The sequence below is a fragment of the Carassius auratus genome, chromosome 17, assembly GCF_003368295.1.
Source record: "Carassius auratus strain Wakin chromosome 17, ASM336829v1, whole genome shotgun sequence".
Classification (NCBI taxonomy): domain Eukaryota; kingdom Metazoa; phylum Chordata; class Actinopteri; order Cypriniformes; family Cyprinidae; genus Carassius; species Carassius auratus.
Window position 1 is genome coordinate 12,397,602 of NC_039259.1, and position 25,226 is coordinate 12,422,827.

General features: G+C 38.1%; 1 protein-coding gene across 1 annotated transcript; it reads right to left on the bottom strand.

The window, feature by feature from the left end:
* Window positions 1-20,079: 20,079 nt before the first annotated feature.
* Window positions 20,080-23,514, bottom strand: LOC113117286 (transcription factor Sox-11). The gene is given in 2 exon segments (XM_074559961.1): window positions 20,080-22,363; window positions 22,365-23,514. Coding segments are annotated over 2 exon segments (1,011 nt in total). The 5' UTR covers window positions 23,325-23,514; the 3' UTR covers window positions 20,080-22,312.
* Window positions 23,515-25,226: the final 1,712 nt, after the last annotated feature.

A 25,226-nucleotide genomic window follows, 5' to 3' on the forward strand; every position in this document is an offset into this window, starting at 1 on the left:
ACGCGCCAAACCGCGGCTCGAATCTCATTGCCTATTTAGCATCTGACGGGGCTCTCCCTTCTGGTGCAGCAGACCCACGGCTCCCTTCGGTCGCAGTGTGAACCCCCCGTCCGAGTTATGTTGCATACTCTATGGCGGCCAGGGATCTCCCTCCCGATGGGATACAGTCGCTGGCTCCCTTCAGTCGCAGTGAGAGCCCTCCATCAGATGCAACAAACCGCGCCTCGTACTCAGCCGCAAGAGGGACTCTCCCTTCCGGTGCAGCAGAGCCGCAGCTCCCTTCGGAGGCAGCAAGAGTCCCTCATTTCTTGATATCTGGCATTGTGCTCCTCCCATAAGCGGCACGGAGGGCTCGCTGGTAAGACGTCGAACACTGCACGGGCTCTCCAGGTCGCTCTGCATTTTCTTCCCAACACGCATATTTTGGGGGGCAACTAAATTTTATCTCTCTGGCTGCTGTCCTATGGCTTTAAGCTTCTTTTGGGGAGTTATTTGGGTTCGGGCTATGCTCCGGGCCCGGACCCCTCCCCCAGGACAGCACGCCAAAATATGCCTACTATTTGCCTTCAGATTAGATGTAAGGGTGAACTCGTGAAATGTGGTTTTATTAACAAAGTTCGGGAGAAGCACGATCAGATAATCATCCAATTTGGTACAGGTGCATCTCGTTTAGCTAATCATCTTATAGCACGCACGCGTATATATATCCAGTCTTCCTACCTCCTGTCCCACGACAGTTTTTCGGCAACCCTCCTCCACCCCAACTCCTCACTTCTAATCTATTTATCCCAAATTGGGATAGGGGGAGTTATTTGGGTTCGGGCTATGCTCCGGGCCCGGACCCCTCCCCCAGGACAGCACGCCAAAATATGCCTACTATTTGCCTTCAGATTAGATGTAAGGGTGAACTCGTGAATTGGTGATTTTAAAGAATAAAAGATTCTGCACAAAGGGGGTTGAATAATTTTGAACATTAATGTTTAGAGCCAATTTGAATTTTATCATGATTCATCAATGTTCCATTCTCAAAAATACTTAAAAGTGTATTAACAAACTTTCTCTAATACTTTACTGATGCCTTTGTTGAACTGATTTCATAAAATGTTGTTCTCCGCAGCAAAATGTCTTGCAGGTCAAGGGGGTTGAATAATTTTGATTGCAACTGTATATATATATATATATATATATATATATATATATATATATATATATATATATATATATATATATATATATATATATATATATTTATATATATATATATATATATATATATATATATAAAATAATTCATATTCTATTTATTTACATTTTATTATTTAATATATTTTTTTTTATATTTTCATTTATATAAGTTTGCATCAACTAAATTGAAGTATGTGTATAGGTATTATGTTATTTTAACTAAATATATCACAAAACAAACAAATAAAAAATACTTTAAATATATATTTCTATTGATAAATATCATAATATATCCATATCAAAAATATTCAAGCTTAATCTAAGTATTTAACTAAATGTATATATTACATATATTAAATGTATAAATTAAGTACAATTATATAAATTTCTCTTTACACCGTATTATTTACAGTATATATATAATTATTTGGGTGTTTTGTGTAATTATTATTTATTTAGATTTAAAAGACCATGTTAAAAACTATTCTTACAAATAAATAAATATGGGTGTATAGTTACACATTTGAATAGTTCTCAAATCTTCAATTCTTCAGAAGTGCCGCATCTTGTTGAGATTGCAAGAGAGTGGTTTACAACATTTACTTGTTTTATGGGAGGGACGCTAACAGAGTGAAGTGTATGCTGAAGGGGACTTCTGAAGGATTTCTTCCGGGTGGTAAAACAGTCCCTGACCCTCACTATATGAAAGCCCCTCTGATTTGTGAAGCAGAATACGACAGGAGGAGAGGGTGGGTGGTCTGCCACTGGCCTGTGCCTTGCTTCAAAACCAGGAAATTTACATGGCTTTAGTGGTCAGTCTCCTGTGCCTGTCATAAATCAAGAGCTGCACTGCAGGATGGAAAGGCTGAAAGCTGTCCACTGCAGGTTGGAGCCAGAGGAAATGGTTTGCTGTGAAAACAGGGCCCAGTTGTTCCTACCGGTTAGGATTTGTTTAGAGGAGCTGCTTAGATTGGCCAGGAAACAATGCCGTCTTTTAGTCATAGTTATCCATTTGGGAAAATGTGTTAGTAAATGGCACGCTATATGAAAATGACATATACAGCACCTGTGCTTTGCTGTACTGAAAAAGTGAATGTAACAATGGGGGTTAGGAGAGGAATATTTAGATAGCTGACAAACTTTCCATACAGTACATTTTTCATTTCTGCTCATATTCAAAAATTCATCCTCCCTACAGACAACTTTAGTTTGTATGCTTCGCAAACCCTTTTGGGAGAAAAAAAAAAAAATAGCATACATCAACCTTAGCTTATTTTTTTTAGTGTTAGGGTCTTGCTAGTTTCCCAACTGGATTTCAGGTGGTTTAGCTGGTCTTACAGCTAATCTAGTCTGGCTAAACTGGTCTAGCTGATGTCAGCAGGCCTTGCTGATGTCACTGTGTTCACTTGGTTCAGGTCAAGGTTAATTAAACCTGGTTTATTTTAGTGTTATTTAAGTATAACTGCACAATGCATCATATTGATTTAGGTGAAAGTTTTATTAATTATTATTTTTATTACTACAAGAAAATACTATTTTATATGCTTACAGCTTTTCATTTAATCCAATGTGTGTTATTTTATGGTGAGATGATTTTTAAAAAAAAAGTCATCAATCATTTTAATTAGTTTGCATTTTTCATTTTCTTTTTTTTTTTTTTTTTTTTGTTAAAGTTCCAGTAATTTTGTTATTATTATTATTATTATTATTATTATTATTATTATTATTATATATTTTTTAAGTTATATATATATTTATATTATTATGTCTACACTGTAAAAATGTTTGTTATTATTATTATTATTATTATTATTATTATTATATTTTTTGGGGTGATGCAGTTGTTTTAACATGCGTTTTGGAGTTGAAACAATAGTTATACTAGTTCATTAGACTTTCAGCTTAGTTGAAGGCCAATATACTGACATTTTCTTGTTTTCTGGACAATTTACAAAAAAAATTAAAAATAAAAATTTAGTTGTCTAAATGGGAAAATGAAATGGGAAAATCTCAAACTTATTTTTACAGTGTAAATAGATTTATTTATTCATTAATTTATTTTTGTTTCTTTTTTTATTTTACTTTTTGGTAGACCAACTTAAATATGAAAGTGAGAAAGGTTACTTGTAACTAGCAGAAATGAAATATGTTTATTCAACTCACTTTCCTGTATTTTCTGGTAATCTTGAACACCCTGATTAGCTCATTCAGGTGAGTTTGATAAAGGTTGGAGATAAGGAGGACAGTGGCCCTCCAGGGTGGGATGTGAGGAAGAGCCCCAAAACCTTCAAAAACTAGCAAACCACATCAACCTGACTAGGCTGATCCTCTAACATCTAAGAGCTTAGATTGGTTTAAGCTGTTTTTCAGCAGGGGAGCTCACACTTCACTCTCATTCTTCTTATTTTTTATCTCTCCCCTTTTGCTCCTTGGCCAGTGCCCTGGCATGAAAATGACTTCAACGGTAATTGAGATCCAGTCTGATTATTCCCAGTTGATTGTCTAATGACCACCTGAATGGGATTCTTCATGTAATTTGAGCTAAATTTGATAGGCCACTGCAGAGACACTGTCAACCACTACATTCTCATGCAATTAGCATTCTAGACCTCGTACATTTTCATGCAAAGCCTCTCTACAGTCATCCGATTACACTCCAGTTACACTGCAGATGAGCACCTGTGTTCTCCTCCTTTTCATGTAAAGATTTCATGTGACTATCTAAATTGTTTCATATCTTAACAGATATATGACAATAAAAACAGCATTTTAAGAAACAATATTAGAAAATATAAATTGATATTGTTCATTTTCATTAGACATATAATAGCATTCAAATGTTTGGGGTCAGTAAGATTTTATTCTTATATAATATATATATATTAATAAGTGATTTATTTTTTTTATTTTAACTTTATGGTAAAAGAAAATTCAGCTTTGCCATCACAAAAATAAATTACATATTAAAACACAATACAGTTTATTTGTTTATTTTTCACAGTATGTATTTTATGTCAATGCTTCAAATAACAGTTACATTAAAGATGTAGCGTACAGAACCCTGATTCTTCACTGTTATTAGGCTTATCTCCTGTACTCACCAGAGAGGTATTTTATGAACACTGCAATATTTATTGTTTTATCACTAACCATTCACCGCTAGACCCTGTAATGCGGTTTACTATGTAACTAATTCAGCATTAGGGTTAGTCAAGTAATCCATTCTTATTATACTACCACAAACAATAAAGACACCAAGAGCAGGAAGAGGTCATGATCAATGTTTGGTATGTAAACGACAGCATCAATCAACGTCCCACAAAGAGACAATGTCCACCCTTTATGAGCACATGTGCTGTCTGCTAAAACATGCTTACAAAGACAATACCATTAGTCCATAAAGATGGAAGATATAGGTTTGTCATATGTTACGACCCTAAACCTCAAGGTTGTGCTTGGTAATATGCTTAGTTTACCTTTATTGGAAAAATAGTTGTTAAATTGTAAAACCTAATTATGGAAAAACCAATATGCAAAGCCAATTTGATTGTGGTAACGTTTTTTTTTTTTTTTTTTTTTTTTTTCTGGTGCTCTACAGTCACTTTTGACAGAAAAATTTTCTCTCTTGAATTGTTAAAAATTACAACTTCATCTGAATGGTATGAAACTTGACGTGACTTTTATGGTATTTGGTATGTGAACACACCAAAAAATAATTAGGGCATGATTCGAGTAGACTAAATGTTCATTAAAAATAGGCACACTTGTTGTCTTCAGTCAGAAATGACCGACCGTAGGAAAAGAATAGAAAATAAACTACAAATTAACTACATAAACTACTAAATAAAATTACAAATTTACCACAATGCAGACAAAAAGTACACAGCAATGATGGAGTGAAACTCTAAAATGTCAAGAGTGCAAAACAAACACATCCACTCTCTCTCTCTCTCTCTCTCTCTCTCTCTCTCTCTCACACACACACACACACACACACACGTTACCCTGCAAATAAAATAAAATAAAATAAAATAAAATAAACATAAAAGCAATAATTCAAAAACATGTCACAGTTCTGTACTTTTGTTTGTGTTCCTGATCTTGTTTTTTTTTTTTTTTTTTTTTTTTTACTTTGACCTAGTTTTCCTGAGTTGCCCTGATTAGTTAATTCGGTTCAACTTGTGTTTATTAATCATCTCGTTTGTCTCCTATTATTTAAGCCATGTGTTTTACCCTTGCTCCTTAGTTCTGATACTGATATTGTGTTTGTCTCCTGTGTTTCCATTATTAAAATACTTTGTTTATTTCTACTCCTGAGTTGTGTGCTCTCCATAGCTACACGTGACAGAATACCTTAAGTTATTATTGCTGTGTTTTTCTTTTTTTTTTTGTTTTGCTCCTCTCCTCTCCTGGATGGATTTACCAGCTGTCCAGCCTCTCTTGCCTCAGCAGAAGGACCTTTGCTGGTGTACTATACTAGAGACTTCTTAGATCTGGCACATTTCCCTGACCGCTCCCTGCTTTTTCTACATCACCAGTCTGAGTAAGCGGTGTGAGGATTTCGTTGTGTCTGTGGAGAGGCTGCTGGTCAATAATGGATCTTTATTTATGTCTACCCCACTGACTTCACCAGCCTCATTCCTGAACCAGAGACCAATCAAGCTTTGAGGGCTTGGAGGGAAGCCAGACCTGGGTGAGCTGAAACTGGTTTTTGGACATTATTTTGAGGAACTGATGGACATTTTTCAAGAGGACTTAATATACTGTTTTAGGGAGGTAATACCCAGTGAGTCTTCTTTTCTCTGCTGGTTCCGTCCAGCTCCTGTTCTCCTGTGTTCCCTCGCAGCCTCCCTCGCCCGCCTCTTATACCAGTCAGTCACTCAATCCTATCTTCGCTGGTGCCTGTCAGTGACTACGTTTACATGCAGCCAATAACCCGTTCAAAACCGGGATATTAGCAATAACCCGGTGGCGCACGGCCATGTAAACACCGGCAAAAACCCGGATATGCTCATATCCCGGTTTTTAAAAACCGGGATGTTATACCAGGGGTACCCCTTTTCTAACCCGAATATTTGGTCTTGTAAACGCGTTTCGGCATATCCCCATCAAAATGTGTGTTCTGCGCATGTTCTATTCGCAAGGAATCTTTGTCTTTTGATTCTTTGGATACAGGAAGAAGAATCGGAAATGACGCATATTGCGTCTTACGTCCAGACGCTAACCGTGCGTCGCCGTTTACATCGGGATATTGGCGACTGATTACACATTCCATGTATACAGGAGTAACTCTCTCTGCTCACGCATGTAAACGTGTTATCCCGAATGTTTCAGAAACCCAAATAGTGACCTTAACCCGACCATAACCCAAATTTTAACAGCTTGTAAACGTAGTCAGTCACTCAGCTCACCCTCAGTCAGCACCATCTGGGCACTCTGATCCTCCTTGGGACTTCCAGTCTCCAGCTCCACCCAGATGTGAGGATACCTTTTCTCCGCCTCCAGCCTCGGAGTCCTGGACTCCAACACGGTCCTTCATCCCATCCGCTCCGCTTTGGCTCCAACCTTCCTCGTCTCCACGATGGGGCTATCATCCCACTGGCTCCATTGGATGCCCTCGTCCCTCCAGCTCTGCCTTGGTCAGTCGTCAATAATCTGCCTCCTTGGGACTCCACTCATCTGACTTCGCCTCATCAATCCCTCCGCCATTCATCCTCAGTCGTGCCTGCTCCACCACGGGCTTCTGGATCTCCGCCTCGTTCACCTGAGCCTCCGGCTCTGCCTTGTCCCTCCAGATCCTCTGTGTCTCCATGGGTCTCCGACTGCTCAGCTCTATCCTGGACTCCTCTTCCATCTGCTCAGTCATCCCCAGGGTATCGTCAAGGCCATCTCTATTATGGCTCCTCCCTCCTTCGACTCCACCCTGCGGCCTCTTCCTGGCTGCTATATGAATTTCCATCTGACTCCTCCAGCTCCACACTCCTCCCTGGCTCCTTCCTCCAACTACCGTATTTTCCAGAATATAAGTCACACTTTTTTCATAGTTTGGCTGGTCCTGCGCCAGATAGTCAGGTGTGACTTATTTATCAAAATGTATTTGACATGAACCGAGAGAAATGAACCAAGAGAAAACATTACCGTCTACAGCCGTGAGAGGGCGCTCTATGATGCTCAGTGCTCTTGTAGCCTACACTGAGCAGCATAGAGCGCCCTCTCATGGCTGTTAACTGTAATGTTTTCTCTTGATTCTTGGTTCTAAATTAATGCGACTTATAGTCCAGTGCGACGTATATATGTTTTTTTCCTCATCATGACGTATTTTTGGACTGATGCGACTTATACTCAGGTGCGAAATATAGTCCAAAAAATACGGTACTCTGCCCTGGCTCTAAGAACTATACCCCTTTTCTATTGCATGCCCCACGCCTACCTCTTGAACCCCCTACCTCACTCCTCTATTGGACTGTTTATAGGCACAAGGATGCGCTTTCCGGGAGGGGGGCGAACTGTAATGGTTCTTAAAAAAAGTGGAAAATTTGTCAGAAAACCGAAATAAGAGGTTGAAATCAAATCAGACCCAGAAGGATTAAGCTCGGATAAAAAAAAAAAAAAAAAAAATCCTGTTCATTTTTGTCATAAATTTACAAAATTGTAATTTTTTGTGTAAAAGAATGCTTTCTCTGTGTTCAGGTTTGATTGTATATTTACATTACATTTACATTTAGTCATTTAGCAGACGCTTTTATCCAGACTTACAAATGAATGAAATACAAATGGAAGGGTCCTACTTTATATTAGGTGGCCTTAACTACTATGTACTTACATAAAAAAACAAGTACAATGTACTTATTGTGTTCATATTGTATTGTAAAACACTTTTGCTGCTATTGAGGTGGGATAGAGGTAAGGTTAGGGAGAGGGTTGGAGGTATGGGTAAGTTTAAGGGTGTGTTAAGGTGTAAAGTATGGGTCAACAGTGTAATTATAAATGTAATTACAGAAATTAAATACAGATGTAATTACATGTATTTTTTTTTTAAATATAAGTACAATGTAAAAACATGTATGTACACAATAAGTGCATTGTACTAAATTATTAATTAAAATGTAAGTACATAGTAGTTAAGGCCACTTAATATAAAGTGGGTCCAATGGAAGCAATAAAAATCAACAAAAAAGCAATGATATGCAAGTGCTGTAACAAGTCTCAGGTAGCATAATACATACATATAGCAAGGTTTTTTAAATCATATAATAAATAAAAAGAAAGGAATAGAGCAATCTAGTTTTAGAGGCCTTTTTTATTGTATAATAAAAAGTACTGTAAAAAAATAAATAAAATAAAAACTGATGCTTCAAATCACCATTTCAAACCCAAAAAAATCTAAACCTTTAAAAAAAACGTCCAAATATATATCCAAATCTACAACTTAATACAAAGGTCAAATTTATATTAATCCTTAATAATGTTGATTCAGATCAGCTGAACAGAAAAGTGATGAAAATGGCTAATATGATCACTGTAATCCTTAAAATTATAAACTTTAGTTCCATTTTTTTTTTTTTTTTTAATGTAGCCAAGAAGGTAAATTTAGCATGAAATAGACTTATCTCTGGGCAGAATTATTTATATATTACTGACCACAGGTTATATGATATGCATACTATTCAGTTCAAATCATTCAGTCCCAAACTGGAAGTGCCTTTTTTCCTCCGTCATTACATAAAAGTAATCCAGATGAGTTCCGACATTAAGGCTGATGAATTTTCTGTCTGAAACCACAGCTCAAGGCTACCTGTCAGTCCACCATTGGCTCTGGTTCACAACTGATGAATGGGACTCATAATGCTATAGACTAACATGACTGTCATCTAACTGCAGCTCAGGAAATCTGTATCTATATTGAGCTACTGCAAATTGAAGCATTATTCTGTGTAAAAACCGCAGAGAAGGTGTAATCCAGCTGCTTTCAAACTAAATAAGGCTCAGTTCACGTAACCACAATTCTTCCATTACCACCCCACTTCTCTAAAACATTAGCTCAGAAAAGAAGGAAAGCAAGCCGCTGGGGTTGGGACTGGCAAACTGGCCGTTTAAGCACAAGGAAGCATGTGCCCACAGTCTGGTATTGCCTTTCAGTGTCATTAACTTCTGCAGGGCACAGCAGGTTTCTGTCGCCACTGACCAGATTGCTTTAAATGCCGAGCAATTACATGGTTCAGGCCTGAGCTTAAAGAATGAGGGAAGTATAGTTTCTGTACTAAGCGTCATTGTAATAGGATTATTAGGGAGAGTAAGTAAGAAATTATTTTACCGCACCGCAGACCACAGACTGCACCTAATGACCTCTACACTCAATTAACGCATTAGCCTTTCTTATTAAGATAAGTTGAGAACTATATTTTACAACTCTCCAATGTAAGAACTTCCCATTAAACAACATCTTCATTGCTCCTCCTTACACTTTGACTACAATAATTTCTCAGTTAAGTTCTCCCTTTTTGTCTTTAGTTTGTATTAATTCTGTAATGCAATAGGCATGTAAGTTTTAATATATTTTTAACATGGAAATCATATTAGTTGTTTAGTATTCCATAATATAAGTATACAGTATGTACTATCATTAATATTTGTAAAAATACAGTTAGTATTTTATAAAATCCATATGATAAACTATTAACTGTATAGTTCCAGGCTGGATGATTGGTTTCTCGGGGCAGCCTATGCTGGTTCTCAGCGCCCCGCTCCAGTGCCTTTCTTCCCGGAAGTGCATGATGAGCTCACCAAGTCGTGGAAGGCACCTTTTACTGCCAGAAACCGGCCCGTGAGCTACTCCTCCCTCACCACCTTTGATGGCGGGACTACATGGTGGGACTACCCTAAACACAATAGCGTTATTGCAGGTGCACCAGGCTCAGGCACTGAAGGACCTGAAGGAGGGTGGTCATGATCCAGCGGTTCTGGAAGATCCGACACATCCTTCTCTGGCAGGCAGCTGCTGCATCCACCTGTCCACCAGCCGCAGTGCTCCAGTTTGCTCGTCACCGAGGGTGGCCCCCTTCGTCCGCTTCCGTGTCGCATCTGCAGCAGCCTCCAACAAGTGGTTCCATAGAGCTGGGTGCAGCCAGGCCACCCCACCCCTCCTGGCCCCTGTCAAACCATCCTCCTCCTTCACCAGATGGCATCAGTGGGTGGTTTGAGAGTGTAAACAAAGGCCCTACTCACGCACCCTTTGCCAACCTGTGGAACCACGTGAGCCCTGCACCCCACACTCACACCACACTCCGGCCTGCTCACAAGCCGCTCGAGTTGGGCCCGCTGAACAGGGGCATTGACTGCTTTCACTGTAGTAAAGCAGACTCCCAGACCAAGGGAACACTCGGCATGGACGCACTGGCACACAGCTGGCCACAGGGCCCATGCAAATATGCGTTTCCCCCAGTGAGCCTTCTTGCACAGACACTGTGCAAAGTCTGGGAGGATGAGGAGCAAGTCAAGACAGTGGGGCTGTATTGGTATTAATGCTACTCTCAACAGTCCCTCCTTGGGCGATTCCTCTGAGGAAGGATCTACTGACTCAATAATGGGGCACCATTTGGCGCCAGCGTCCAGACCTTTGGAAACTCCATGTCTGGCCCCTGGACAGGATGCAGCGGTTCTAGGTGACCTAGCCCAAGAGGAAGTGGACACCATCATTCGGCAAGAGCACAATCTACGAGAAACGATTATGCCTTGAAGTGGAAACTGTTCATCGAGTGGTGTTCTTCTCACGGAGAGGACCCCCGAAGATGCCCGACTGTGGTCATGCTTTCTTTTTTGCAGCAAGGCCTGGAGCAAAGGCTGTCTACCTCCGACCTCAAAGTCCAGGTTGCCTCTATTGCAGCGTACAATGACACCATGAACGGGAAGTCTTTACGTAAGCTCACTCTAGTGCTTAAATCACTACAGCAGGGCCCATTTGAGCCTTTGCATTCAGTTGAGCTAAAGTTTCTTTCATTGAAAACTCTGCCCCTGCTTGCACTGGCCTCCATCAAGAGGGCAAGGGACCTGCATGCATTTTCGGTTGACAATTCGTGCCTAGAGTTTTGGCCAGCTGACTCACAGGTAATCCTGAGGACCTGACCTGGCTACGTGCCCAAGGTACCAGTCAGTCCCGCTACACCCTTCAAAGACCAAGTGGTGAACAGGTCTGAGGAGGCAAACCCAGTCCTGGCTTTGTCCTGTCTGAGCATTGAGATGCTAAGTAGAACAGACACAAAGCTTCAGGACCTCAGACCAGCTCTTTGTCTGTAACGAAGGCTAGCAGCAGGGGAATCCCATCTCTAAGCAGAGGATGGCCCACTGGATTGTGGACGCCATAACCCTGGCTTATCAGGCACAGGGTGTGCCCTGCCCATTCAGGTTGCAAGCTCACTCAACTAGAAGTGTTGCATCCTCCTGGGCGCTGGCTTGTGGCACCTCACTGTAGATATTTGTAGGACTGCGGGCTGGGCGACCCCTAATACATTCGCTAGGTTCTATGCCTTTAGTGTAGAGCCGGTATCCTCCTGTGTTCTCACCTCAAATGGGTAATGGCACTAAGAGACCACTTAGTGTTGGCTTGCTCCAGAGTGTCAGTACTGTAGACCTTGTTGAGATAATCCATCACGCTAGGCAGCTGGACGCAGCAGAAAATCCAGCGCCAGGCCTTCATGATGAATCCTTGAGAACCATGGAAGGCTGAGTTCCATATTGAGACCTAAGTGGTACTCGTGTGTGAATAGTCCACGGTATAGCCTTAGATTTCTGCCTTTCCAAGAGGGTTTTAATCACCTCAAATCTCTCCATATACACTTAAATGGATGCTATATGTGTATTTGCTCCCAAAAACTCCTTCGGGAAGGATGGGGCTTCCGCAGCGTCCCTGTTCCAAGTGAAATGGGTACATTTTCCCAGTGTTATCCAATCTCACTCAGTGAGCTACTGCTTTGACAAAGGTGAGTGGAACTACTTGTTCCAAACCTCGGCCTACACCTAATAGGGCACAGGGTACTGGAAGGGGTGATTTTGTCAGTCATCGTCATGACGTCGAGAGTGACCGACTGAAAGGGAACTACTAATTAAAGTAGTTACTTCTAAAATGAAAAAGACAATTTATTTAAAATAAATAAAAGTTAAAAAAAAAAATAATTACGCATTTATTAATTTGTACTGTATAGACATTTTCAGACGTTTTCTTAGAAATACTGTTTCATTTGGTGATCATTTATTCATTTTCATACATTTAGATAAAGAGAGATAGAGAGAAAGAGAGTATGCAGTTTTAGATTTTATTATTTAAGATTTATTTATTTTTACTAATACTTTATACTTTTACTAATACTAATAATTTAATTTAATTTAATTTATATAGATGATCGTCCGTGGATAATAATAACAATTTCACATTCTCTCTCTCTCTCTTCATATATATATATATATATATATATATATAGACACACACACACACACACACACACACACACACATATATCACATCCAAAATAAAAGTTATAAAAATTACAAATTAAAAATGCAAGTGATCACACTGACGCATCCATGTCCTGCTAAGCGGCTTTAGCGTCCACCCTGCACAAATGATTGGATATCCAGGTTAAACTGTTAAATTAATACTGTGAAATGCATGAAGTGTTTTATGTCATAAGTGTTTATTTCAGGCAATTCGTGTTGGTTTGAGAAGGTCAAATTGATCACGCATAATGCTCAACTCACTGTCTGCTGCTGCAGCTTGGTCTTTCCTTTAAAAAAAAAATGAATTATACAAACATAAAATGTTCCAAAACCCAAAATTTAACTATTTTAATATCTATGTAATGGGGAACAGAGATAAAAAAAAAAATAATAATTACGGTATCCAGTTAGACTTGGGCCGAGAATTTGCATAAGTTGTTTGACAAGGGCCAGGCATGCAGGGCTCTATTCGGGTGAGTGTGATTTCACCAAGTAAAACATGTTCCTGGGTAAACATCCTTGTTGATCCTGGAACAGCAATCCAATCAGCCAATCAGAATTGAGATATAACTTTTCAGGAAATATCTGTTTTAGGCTTCCAATCAGGGTTAGGTGCATCTACACCCTTGTTAATCAGCTATCATTTCCCACTGATTTTAGGAATAAATTATGGGTTGGGTTAGGTTTAGGGGTAGGGATTTGTTAAGCCTATATTTTTGGACAATAATGTTGATCCAGGATCATCAGAAGATGTTGATGCAGGAACATATCTTTCAGCAGTTGATATCACTTTTGTTTGAAAAATATGATTACAAGTACTAGAAATTGATTTGATGAATGAAAATCCCATACTGTTACATTACAGAAATTGGTATAATATAATAAAAAATCAAAGATAAAACATAAATTATCTTCTAGTTGAGCTAACTATATAATATAAATGTCAATCCCTCACTAAAGAATCATAAATGTGATTTATTTTCACCTAGAGTGGCTCCATCCTCTTAGGCATCCTGATAATTGTCTTGGCATTGTGTAAATAATCATTTAAATTAACAATGTTACAGATTTAAAAAAAAAAACACTACATAATAAGAATGACCTCTTCCATCTTTCTCTATGCTAACCCTTGCCTTACCTATATCTTAAACATTGACAGTCAAGCAAGCACTTTTTCGTTGGTAATATATGTTAGCATAATGTATGTTTGAAAATCAATGAGCGACTCCTTTTGATGCCAGTCGCGGCCCCATCTCACAGCACGCTGTAAATAGCTGCTGTGCTAAGCAGACGGCTAGCGGGTTGAGGGAGGTGAAGCCTGTAAACAAACAATGACATGGCTCACCGTGTATATACACTGGCACGCTTCAAGAACATAGAAAAGGCTGCTGCTAGCAGTCATGCTGTTACATTTTTTATGACCTAGTTGTGTATGTGATTGACATCAAATGTGTAATTTACAAAAAACACATCCCCATTTGGACATTCAAGTTTTGACGCCCATCTAGTGAGGTTTCACTGTCTACCATCTCACTATCTATCCAGCAGAGTTATCATCAGTTGCTCCTCGAAATAGACAAGGCCTACAGGGTTACAGTGCGTGTTGGAAGTGCAACCGAAGAAGGGAAAAACATGTCCCCCTAATGTCTTCAAGGTCTCTTTAACAAGCAGTCACCACAAATGACAGACAGCTGCATTCTGCATTTCTGCCTGTGTGTTGTTTGTTCCCTCTGTGGCAACCTGTCTGCTGTCACCGGGACCAGACGTTGTGTTATTTTCGTACGGACTATGAGGCTTGTGCTGCTCTTGAAACTCTGGGGAACCAATAAAATCACCTCCCTTGTTCGATGCTAGAGCCTACGACTCCCGGAATTCCCACCCTCCCATAATTCTCCTGTTTGTTTTGTCAGAAATCTAGAAACTGAAGCTGAAAGTGAAATGTATATTTAATGACTATTACACATATCCATAATGGATATAGATCTGGCTGTACTGCATATGAATTGTTTATCGTGCAGCGATTAATTATTAAGAGTGACAAGTTCTCAAAATTGGCTTTAAAATGTTATGCTTTGTTGGGACTGAAGTGAGTGGGGAGTGTGGGGCGTCTGCAGTCGATAATGTTTAATTATTGGTCTCAGAAAACAACATGCTAAGAAAAGTGAAAACAGCTTCATAACTAGCATCACAAAGTGATTAGCATTATAGAAAATAGTGGAAATCCCAAACAATTACCATACATTGAAGAGATTAATCATAATCTTTATTTGGATTCTAGTTCTTAAAATAAATAAATATAAAAAAATATATATAAAAGAGCATACAGTTCAACCATTTTGAATTAGTCTGAATGAACTGACTAAATCTGTACCAAACATTTACCAAATCAACTTTCAGTAACGTATATCAGTAAGTAGAATCTAATCACACTGAGAGTGAATCACTGAGAGTGAACTGCACTAGTGAATCAAATCAGGGTAATATGCAATGACACCCGGTCTACCACTACACACAAAACATTAACACCAATGGCAGTCATACCACATTGTGAATATTTGTATAATGTTTAATATCCCTATTTCAAATGCGCATCAATTACTATTTGAACATCATTCTTCTCTCACACACTACTTAACCACACTTGTGTGATACTCTTTACATTAAACAACCCATTAGTGAGGGCTCTGTCTATTCAACCTAGACTTCATTCACAATTCATAGCAAAATTTCAAGGAATGAATGCAGACATTCAAGAAACTCTTTGAAGACCAGTGAACTGATTTTCACTTCATATTTCACAGTTTAACACCACTGAAAACATCTGCTATAGTCCAAATTAAAGGGCAAAAACAGCTTACGAAAAACTAGAGCACTACGAATTTCAGGGGTCTGTCAGTAGGCTGCATAATTGCTAACTCATTTCATCACTTGTTTTTCCCATTCTGGCATGCAACCGCCAATCTCTTTGGCACTTCATGAGTCTTTTACCCAACTTACAAATGCAAAAACTCCAGCTGTTAAGCCTAGGGCGTGAATAAATGCACATTTCTTTTTTGTTTTCTCTTCATTTTCAAGGTATACTCAATATTAACACCTGATAGAATGTCAGATGGAAGTAAAAATTCACCATTTCTGAATCCAGTAGCACAGCATTCATCAAAATAAACCTCTTCTCGAGACCTAAGATTCCTGTGAGGAGCCTAAGGGAGGTTTGATGTGCTAATTATTTACTGAAGCAGTAGGGACTTTCAAATTAGACCCCATGCTGATGCAAACTATGAAGAGTAGCCCTAATGGGGTAACCCGGGTAACATCTGAATTGAAAGAGAAAGCAGGGGACATTGGGGATTACAATAGTCATTGGGCAGAGTGCATTGGAAAAAGCTTCTATAGTGAACAAGAATGGGAGGGCCCAGTCAAGGCCTCAGAACAGTATTAAATTACAGATGCATGTGAATGGACAAGCAGTTGCTGCTGGCTCGGTCAAAATTGTATACCCTTAAGCTATTGTTCTTTACTGCTTGTGTTTGGCCTGAGAGGGAGGCTGTGGGTGGGTGGGGCTGTGTTAGACCCGGAAAGTTTTCAACCGTTATCACTTGTATGAGAGAATAGGGAACTTCATATTCATTCCTGAGAGCCAAGTTCTGTAACACTTATAAAGAGCAATTTTGTTACAGATTCTGCGTGTAAAAAGAACAAAATACAATGAAAGTGCTTTGAATTATAAACAAACACGAACATATAGAGAGGTCTGTGCCGAATGGGCTTCTCTGGTCTCTCTGCATAGAGAGAGGGGAAAGAAAAAAAGAAGGGAAGAGAGAAAAAATGGGGAAAATTACATACCTAAATCCATGTATCTGGGCAGCCATCCAAACAGACTTTTACAAGTAGATAGAAAAAACATACAAGGGAGCAGTGAGCAGTAAAACTCTAATATTGCTCTCAGTGTGATCACAGACGGTAGATTACCTTTGGATTTAGAATACATTCAAAGTTTTCCTCTCGCACTATAGCAACAGATTGGGTAAAATATAACTTACTTAACATAAATAAACTAGGTACCCTTTTCTAGAAGTAAACTAAACCACCAAATTTGTGTTACTACTCTTGAGTAAGATTAAACCATGGCATTAATCTCTGGATCCAGCTTAGTATGTTCCATCGCACTGGAATAACTTTAGATTAATGATAAAAAACGGCCATGATTACGTGGTATGATTAAAACAGAGTAATGCACTATTGTGTAATATGGTTTGAAATAGCCTTGGCCCAAAAGTGCACCAGTTTAAGTGCTATTTTGAATTTAGGGAGTATATGTTGTCAATGGAAGAAGCAACTGACCCACCATAGGCATGCTGTATTATCTCTGAGCCTGGCAGTGCAAATCCAGCTTAGCTCATGTTTACATTTTGAAAATGTTCCCTGATGTGGAGAGGTGCTGGGCCAAAGCAAGGGTCTCTAGGGACACACCACAAATCTCAGCAGAGCAGCAGGGGTCAGGGCTCTTTCTAAAGGCCTGTCGAAGGGCCAGCACATGCAAACCTATTAACAAAGAATTTATTCAATGCTAAAGGACAAAAAGATTAAAGATGTTGCTTGGTGCAACGATGGTCAGCGAGTTAAAGAATGAAACATATACTTTTATATTATATTATATTATATTATATTATATTATATTATATTATATTATATTATATTATATTATATTATATTATATTATATTATATTATATTATATTGCTGAATATAAATAACATGATGAAACTTGTAGTTAGTAACATTTTAGTATATACCCAAGTATAAAATAATTATTTTACCATACTGATAAAAAAAAAAAAAAAAATTGAATCCATGCTTTGCTATAAACAACATGAAGTGCATTAAACATAACATTACATAGGGGTTTACCAAACTGGAATTTGTAAATAAATGTTTGTAAAGTGATGAAAAGCTAATAATTAATTAAATCCTAAAAAAAATAATATATAAATAAATAATGTTAAATAAACACTTTCTAAAAAGGAATAAAACATTAGGAACAATCATTAAATTATAAATAATTTACTGACATTTTGTGAATATTAAGTGATTATGTAATTAATAAAAAGTTACTTTATTTTAAAACATAATTCATTCTAATTACAAGTATTTCATTTCTATAATCCATACTGGATTATAATACATTTATATTTATGTAAAATGTAATTAAAATATATATAAAATGTAAATGATTATATTACATTATACATTATCATATAAATTATATATTTGATATATAAATAAAAATTTCTAAAGTTACACATTGTTTATATAAAATATAATATGAAATAAGTAAAATAAAAATAAAATCTAAATAGGCCTATGTAGTGGTGTACTAAACACCCGCCCATGGCGCTACATTCTAACACTTTGCACAACAAAGGAAGTAAATCTTGTGAGGCTCAGTAGTCTGGTGACTGACATGCAATGCAAAGAATGGACAGCAAGTGACAGGAACATAACAGGTCATCCTTTCCTTTGCACAAGAAGAATGTCACCACAATTGCCAAAATGCATTTCCTATTACCCGTTCAATAGTGAAGCTTTTTTTCTTGCACTTTAAGTTCCGAGGAGGTGCGATATATCTGATAGCAATAAACATTGGAAAGCATTTGTCTTGCCAAGCATAGAGGCACATCTGACAAAGCAGGGGATATTAAGAACGCAGCGCTCACGTGGTGACTCCACTCTACACTGGAGAGAGAAAAACAGCTTTGTTGTCATGGTCCAATTTATTGTTATTGTCTGAGGTAGCTGAAGCAGAATGACATAGATGTGGAGCCCAAAGCATCAAATCATCTTGGAGGAAGACTTGCTAAGATTTTGAGCAACACATCCAATCTAAAAATGTTCTTTAACCATCAGCTTCCTTGCCAGGAGCCTTTATGTAGATGTCACATGTGGCATTTGGCCATGACATCCAGATTTTATGAATGATTTAAGAGCTCAAAGCATTGGAAATTACTTTCTTTTGTCACCAGTTTCCAACTGCTGGACTTGATAGATGTTATCCTACTCAGTGTCTCCCAAGCATTTCAAATTTCCATTTATTTAAAGAGGAAATGGAGGGAAATTTTAACGGGTCACTAATTTCATTTCACTGCGTTCCGGTGGCATTAGGCCGGACCAGATATTTCAGAGGAGCACAAAATCAATGTGCACATTCTGTGGGGAATCGCTCCCTGAATCCATTAGTAACTTTGACCAAGAGGTCAGGTAAAGTAATAGCCAGATAAATGTTTTATTACTGATGCCCCGACTGACTTAATAGCCAAACTAAATACATACAGTACATCCATGCATGTCAAACACTTACGATTACTTTGAGATGATGTAATGCATTTATCTTTGCTCTCCATGGCTCTTCAAAGCTGCTTCTTGCTCATTTAGATAACTGTTATGAGATATAAACACAGAATTGCGAGATAAATGTAGAATTGGAAGATATAAACACAATTCTGAGAAAAAAAGTAAGAATTAATAGATTGCAAGTCAGTTCAGAGAAGAAACATTTTGAACTAAAAGATATGAATTCACAATGTAAGGAGGGAAAAGTTAGAACTGAGAGACGAAAAGTCACAATCATGAGTTTATAACTTGCATTTTTTTTTTTTTTTGTTAGAATTGTCAAATTAAAGGTCACAGTTACCTTTTATTTTATTTATTTTATTCTATTCCATGGCAGAAATACGCCATCAGAAATTTAGAAAGAAATAAAAAAGGCTATGTAGCCAAAATTATGTATTTAGGTATTTAAAGAGGGTAAATTGCATATTACATTTTTTGTGAACTCCATGCAACATTTAGTAAATTCATCCATTCATGCATTTGCATGCTTCCAAGACTAAAGGCGCATTAATGCTGCAGTAATCATGTTCTTAAATGCATATCGATTTGAAATGTCTAAGGGGTATATTATATTTAAGAGTGATTGCTTATTATTGCTTATAAACCATTTTTCTAAGCTGCATGACTGGTCACTAGTACAAAAAAGAGGGCAGTGTGAGTTGGAGGGCTTTATGGGAGGAGGTGGGCTCTCCGGCAGTGATTAGTGGCAGCTGTGAAGCATTCATGCTGCGTCTCTCCTCTTCACTCCAACAGACCACAAAATCCCACCAATCACAGGACCCCGCTTTCAAACAGCGCAAAATTTGATTTCTTAAAGGGGCCGCTGCTTCGAACGGGAGAAGGGGAGCATTGTTTTGATTTAAACTGGTGGGTTTTCACTGGTTCCTGTCAGGAAAGATGTATATTTTCAAATTAAAATCAGATTATGTAAAGCTTTTTGACCTATTTTTATGGGTAGCCTACTTATACAATACAAACAATGACATCATTTCATTTAACAAATTGAGAGGAGATTGTATGGTGGTAAGTATTTGTTTATTAAAAGATGAGTCAAAGAGAGGTTCACATTTGGAATGTGAGGCTAGACTGCCTTGTACTTCGCCATTTTTCCCTGGCAAAGAGTCCATCATATTCCAAACCTTGTATCAAAACAGACTTCATGTAAGACCCACATAAAAATAAACAAAATATGTTTAAGTGCAAGAAACAAAAATACAGGTTTATGGTTAATGTGTTGTTGTTTTTAATAGAAAAAGACGGCAGTCTTAAGTTGAAAATAAAATGTTTCATCATATGAAACAAGGATATGGAATGTACCTTTTTTTGCTTTCTTGGTATTTCATCAGCCAGACCACCGACATTCATTATTTGCCCATTATGGCACATTTTCAAAACTGAGTCATTTTCAAATTTGTTGCAGGACATGAATTGTCCAATTTTTGTGGGTCAGTTTAAAGAGAAATGGTGGGGTTTTTCTCCACAGAAAAGCACACTGTATGACCATATTCAGTTACGATCAGTTCCAGCTGATTTCTTTATTCATTAATGACTTCAGCATCATGACCAATAATGATGTTGACAGAGCAAAAGTCTGCCTGCCCATCATTTTGCTACAAAAAATGCAAAAAAAAAAAAAAAAAAAAAAAAATATTGTAGATGGTCTGCATTTACAAGTAAATATATTGCACAAAAAATGAAGGGGAAACAGTATGTGCCATTAGAAAGAAAAAAAAATCCAGTCTCACACCTGCGATTTGGGACCCACCCACATATCACGAGTATGATATACATAAACTCCTAACTTTACTATTTTACAGTACATATACAATCTTGAAACTAATACCAGCACTGAGGTATGCATCCCCCCACCTCCCCAATGCCATATGTTCTACAAATACTCAACAAATTTGATCTACAGCTGTACAAAACCTAGCTTAAAATCACAAGGCATTTTTGATGCAAGTTTTAATTTAAACTTAATCCTTAAACCAGGACCCCCTTGCATGCTTAAAACAAATGATAAAGGGAAGAAGTGCCTGAAACTCACTGAGTGCCCAGTAAGAACATTCCCTTTTTAACTGTACAAAAATATGCCTGAAAATAGTTTGCTTTCTTTTAAAAAGATGAGGTCTGTTATGTATCAAAATGCTTCCTCTAACACCTGCAACTCTAAGGAGGTTTAGGCTGCTTAAGTTTCAAACCAGTAGGTAAACAGAATCGGTTCCAAAAAGAAAAGAAAAGAAAAAAAAAAGAAGAAAAAAAAGTTCCGGCATTTAGAAATGACTAAACCACGTTTGAAAGAAACGTCCTGAACGGTAATAGTTCACAGATTTGCTTTGAGTCAGTCCACAGTCTTTACATTTTCAGCTCCCTGCAGTTAGAAAGAGGGTATAAGATGCATAGAAGTTCTCAGATTTTCCCTTTGTGGTCCGCTTTAGTTGAACAGTAATTGTAGACCTACAGAAAAATCCATAAAACCCTGTCATGCTGCCAGAAAAAAAAGGTCTGCAGACTTTTTTCTTTTTTGCTACAGTACCAGCTTCATGAGCATCTAATTCCCCAAACATCTCCTCTCATATGGCAAACCATTTTAACATTTATTCCTTCAAACTAATTAGTATCTATTTTTTGCTACTGTATTTTATTTTGATCACTAGCAAATAATACAATAGTGACTAGTATCTTACTAAATGTCACTACTATTTTATTAAATACTGGTACTTATTCCGTGATTTTTTATTTATTCATTTATTTGTTGGTTATCATTCCAGGGTATTTTTTTTTTTTTTCACATTAACTGAAAAGTTTTTATTTGTAACATTCTGAATTGCCCTATTCAGAAGCTATTCTGACCTGTCTTTACATATGACAAGTAAACTAGTGTAACAAGTGAGGTAAGTAGACTACTAGAATAGTGACTAGTATCACTGTAGTGCTATGAAGTAAATAGAATAGTCACCATTGGAATACCTACCCGTAATAAAAAAAAACAAAAAAAAAAAACAAAAAAAACAACACATGATACTAGTAACACTGGCACAGACACTATATAGTTTAAATAAATAAATGCTAAAATGGCTTGCCATACTTGCCTCCTTCGCAAAGCCCCTATGTGTGGACCACCAGAAGAAGGCAGATGAAAGAAATACGTACAGAACAGAGCATTATACCTCTCCCGTATGTTATTACTTGTCTTATTTAGTATGTAAAAACCAGGTCAGAAAAGTTCGCTTCGAGCCAGTCCCCAGCTATCATTTCGCTGAGCTCAGGCGTGCAATAGTCTGGAAATTCAAAGTGGGAGCCGAGGCTGCCCTCACTAAAAGACTCCAACTCCTTATCCACCAGAGAGAGGGAGAGATTCCCTGGGTTTTGGTGGCCCAGCTCCGAGCTTTGCGCGGAGGAGGCGAAGTTCAAACTGAAGTCAAAAAGCAAGTCGTCCGCGTCTTCGCTCGAGCTGGAAGAAGTGGAAACTGACCTAGAGGATGCTGGTGAGACGGATGCTGGATACATTGTGCTCTGCTTGGTGATGTTTTTGAAATTGTAGAAGAGTCTGTTGTTCCGGACCTCCTCGTACATGCTGGCGCCCTCGGACTCTGTAGACGAGCTCAAAGTTGGGCTGGCGGGAACTTTCGCTACATTGTAGGCTTGGATCGGATCTTCTTCCTCCTCCTTCACCCGGACTCGAGAGGAGTCCTCCTCTGAGTCGTCGTCGTCGTCTTCATCCGTGAATTCACTTTTAATGACAGTCTTTGAAACTTTCATGCTCTTAAACGCGTACTCGTCTCCGTAGCCGTGAGACGACTTGCGTCCCGTCTTGTTCGCTTTCAGTTTGGGACATTTCTTGGAGTTCTTGGACATTTTGTTGCAGGACTTCTCTGGAGATGGCGCTGAGGGTTTGGAGGAACTGTCCAGCTTTGGTTTCTTCTTGGGTCTGTATTTGTAGTCAGGATAATCAGCCATGTGTTTCAACCGGAGTCTTTCGGCTTCCCTGATGAAAGGTATCTTTTCGCTGTCCTTCAGCATTTTCCAGCGCTTCCCCAAGCGTTTGGAGATCTCGGCGTTGTGCATGTCTGGAGACTGTTCCATGATCTTTCTCCGCTCGATTTTAGACCACACCATAAACGCGTTCATCGGTCGCTTTATGTGTCCGGTCGCTGTCTTGCACCAGTCTGGGTTTATCGAAACCATGAATTCACTTTCGTCGGAGTCGGTGGCTTCTCTGGACATGCTGTCCGTTTCGCTGTTGTCCGTTTGCTGCACCATGGTGCCGTTTCTGTGTTGTCAGTCCAAAATATCGCTCGCGTGCGTCTGCTCTCTGCGCCTCAGAGGTTCACCCACTCTTTCCAGAGTTACAAACCGCCTTCTTAACTACTTCTTGGCTTTTTCATCTACATGACATCATGGGTAGCGCTCCAATCACATCCTTTCCACTCCGCCCTACAGACTCCATACAGCGCGCTTTAACCCTTAACGCACTCCCGTCTGGACCCACGCTGCGCGAGACGCGCATATCACTAGATAAACTGAACGGGGAATGCGAGTGTCAACACGTAAACAAGCGAAACCAAACAAACCGTTCGCACCAAATGTTTCAAAATCCTTTACGATGTGAGACTATAGGCGCGAGTCGTATGTTGTGAAAAAATTTGTGTATATGGAAGCTGTTTTCACTCGCTCTCCACACACTCTCTCTTAATAAAATACTGAAGGTGGCGCTTGGACACTGTTCCTGTGTTCATATATGGGTGACTCTTCAATGAAAGGAAATGTTCTGTCTGTTGGGATGGTTTTAGAGGAAGAAAAGCTTTTTAATAAAACAGTCATTCTAGGATAGATTGTAACAACTGTTCTGTGTGTTTAATTAGCTGAAGAAGAAGAAGAAAAAAAAACTTGAAAATAATGTTAAATTATCATTATTCCCTATACCCAGACATTACTATAACCTTCCCTATTTAATAAATATATAAAATAAAAAAAAATAAAACCTTAATTTAGATAGTAGTTGTTATACTGCTGTAATTTCCATGACAGTTGTATGTTTTATGTTTTATAGTGTATGAAGGAAACAGGAATCTAATTATCGGCTAAACTACAATAAAAAATGAATAAATAAATAATAACAATGATAAAACAATCCTCCCACATTAAATCAATAATCCACACTAGCACACACCAAATCCCACCTGAGGTTTGATCAAAACAAAAATCAATGATCAATTATGCATGGATGTGTGATACATAAAATAAAAAAATAAATAAAATAAAAAAACACTGAAAAATGTATACCTTTTAACACCAGTGTATCTGTCTCTATATGTGTATTTGTCAATATAATTGTATTTTTTTTATTTTTTATATAAAACAGAGTGGTTTTTACAATAATATTAATTTCAGTTTTCAAAAAAAAATAAAAATTCTAATTATGCATTTATTTGTTATATAATTATTTACCAACATGAAAAAGGCTATAGCTTCTTAGAGCTATGCATTTAGCAAATGACTTGTGATTGTCTAAAGTGGCTTATTTCTGCCTGGGAATAAATTCATTTTCAGTTTTCTCAGCTAAAGGGAATAGTAAATGTCATTTCTCTGTAAGCTTCATTCAAACCAAACACATATCTTCTCTGCCCACTGTGGTTAACAGTCAGTAATGTTACTTGGAACTATGCATCTCATGTTTTCCGTCCCCTAGAGGGCAATAACTAGCCCCTGAGAGACCTTACATCACCCTTACCTCTGATGATGGAAGAAACTGCCCTGAGTAGTGGACATGTGACTAGTTTTGCTAATAAAGGTAAAGCTCGAGCACATACGACAATCTTACAGAAGCAAAAAGAGTGACCAAAAACCTGCCCCCACTCTCTCACATTTATCCAATCCCCCATAAAATCTCAAGGTCATCCATTTGTAAAAAAAAAAAAAAATTAAATAAAAATAAAAAAAATAAACAAAAATTAAATTATATTTAACACAGAAATCTGAAGCCAAGACATCCTCCTCGGCTATTGGACAAGAGCAGAAATGTTGAATGAACAGGTACCTATGGTTTCGGTCTGCTCTACTGCTTTGGTTACATCATCGTTCTTGTGATAGGCTCACAAACAGAGGTGAATCAGCGCTGCCTAATGATGTGCCGCTCATTAGCATGGCTCGTTAAGGGCTGTG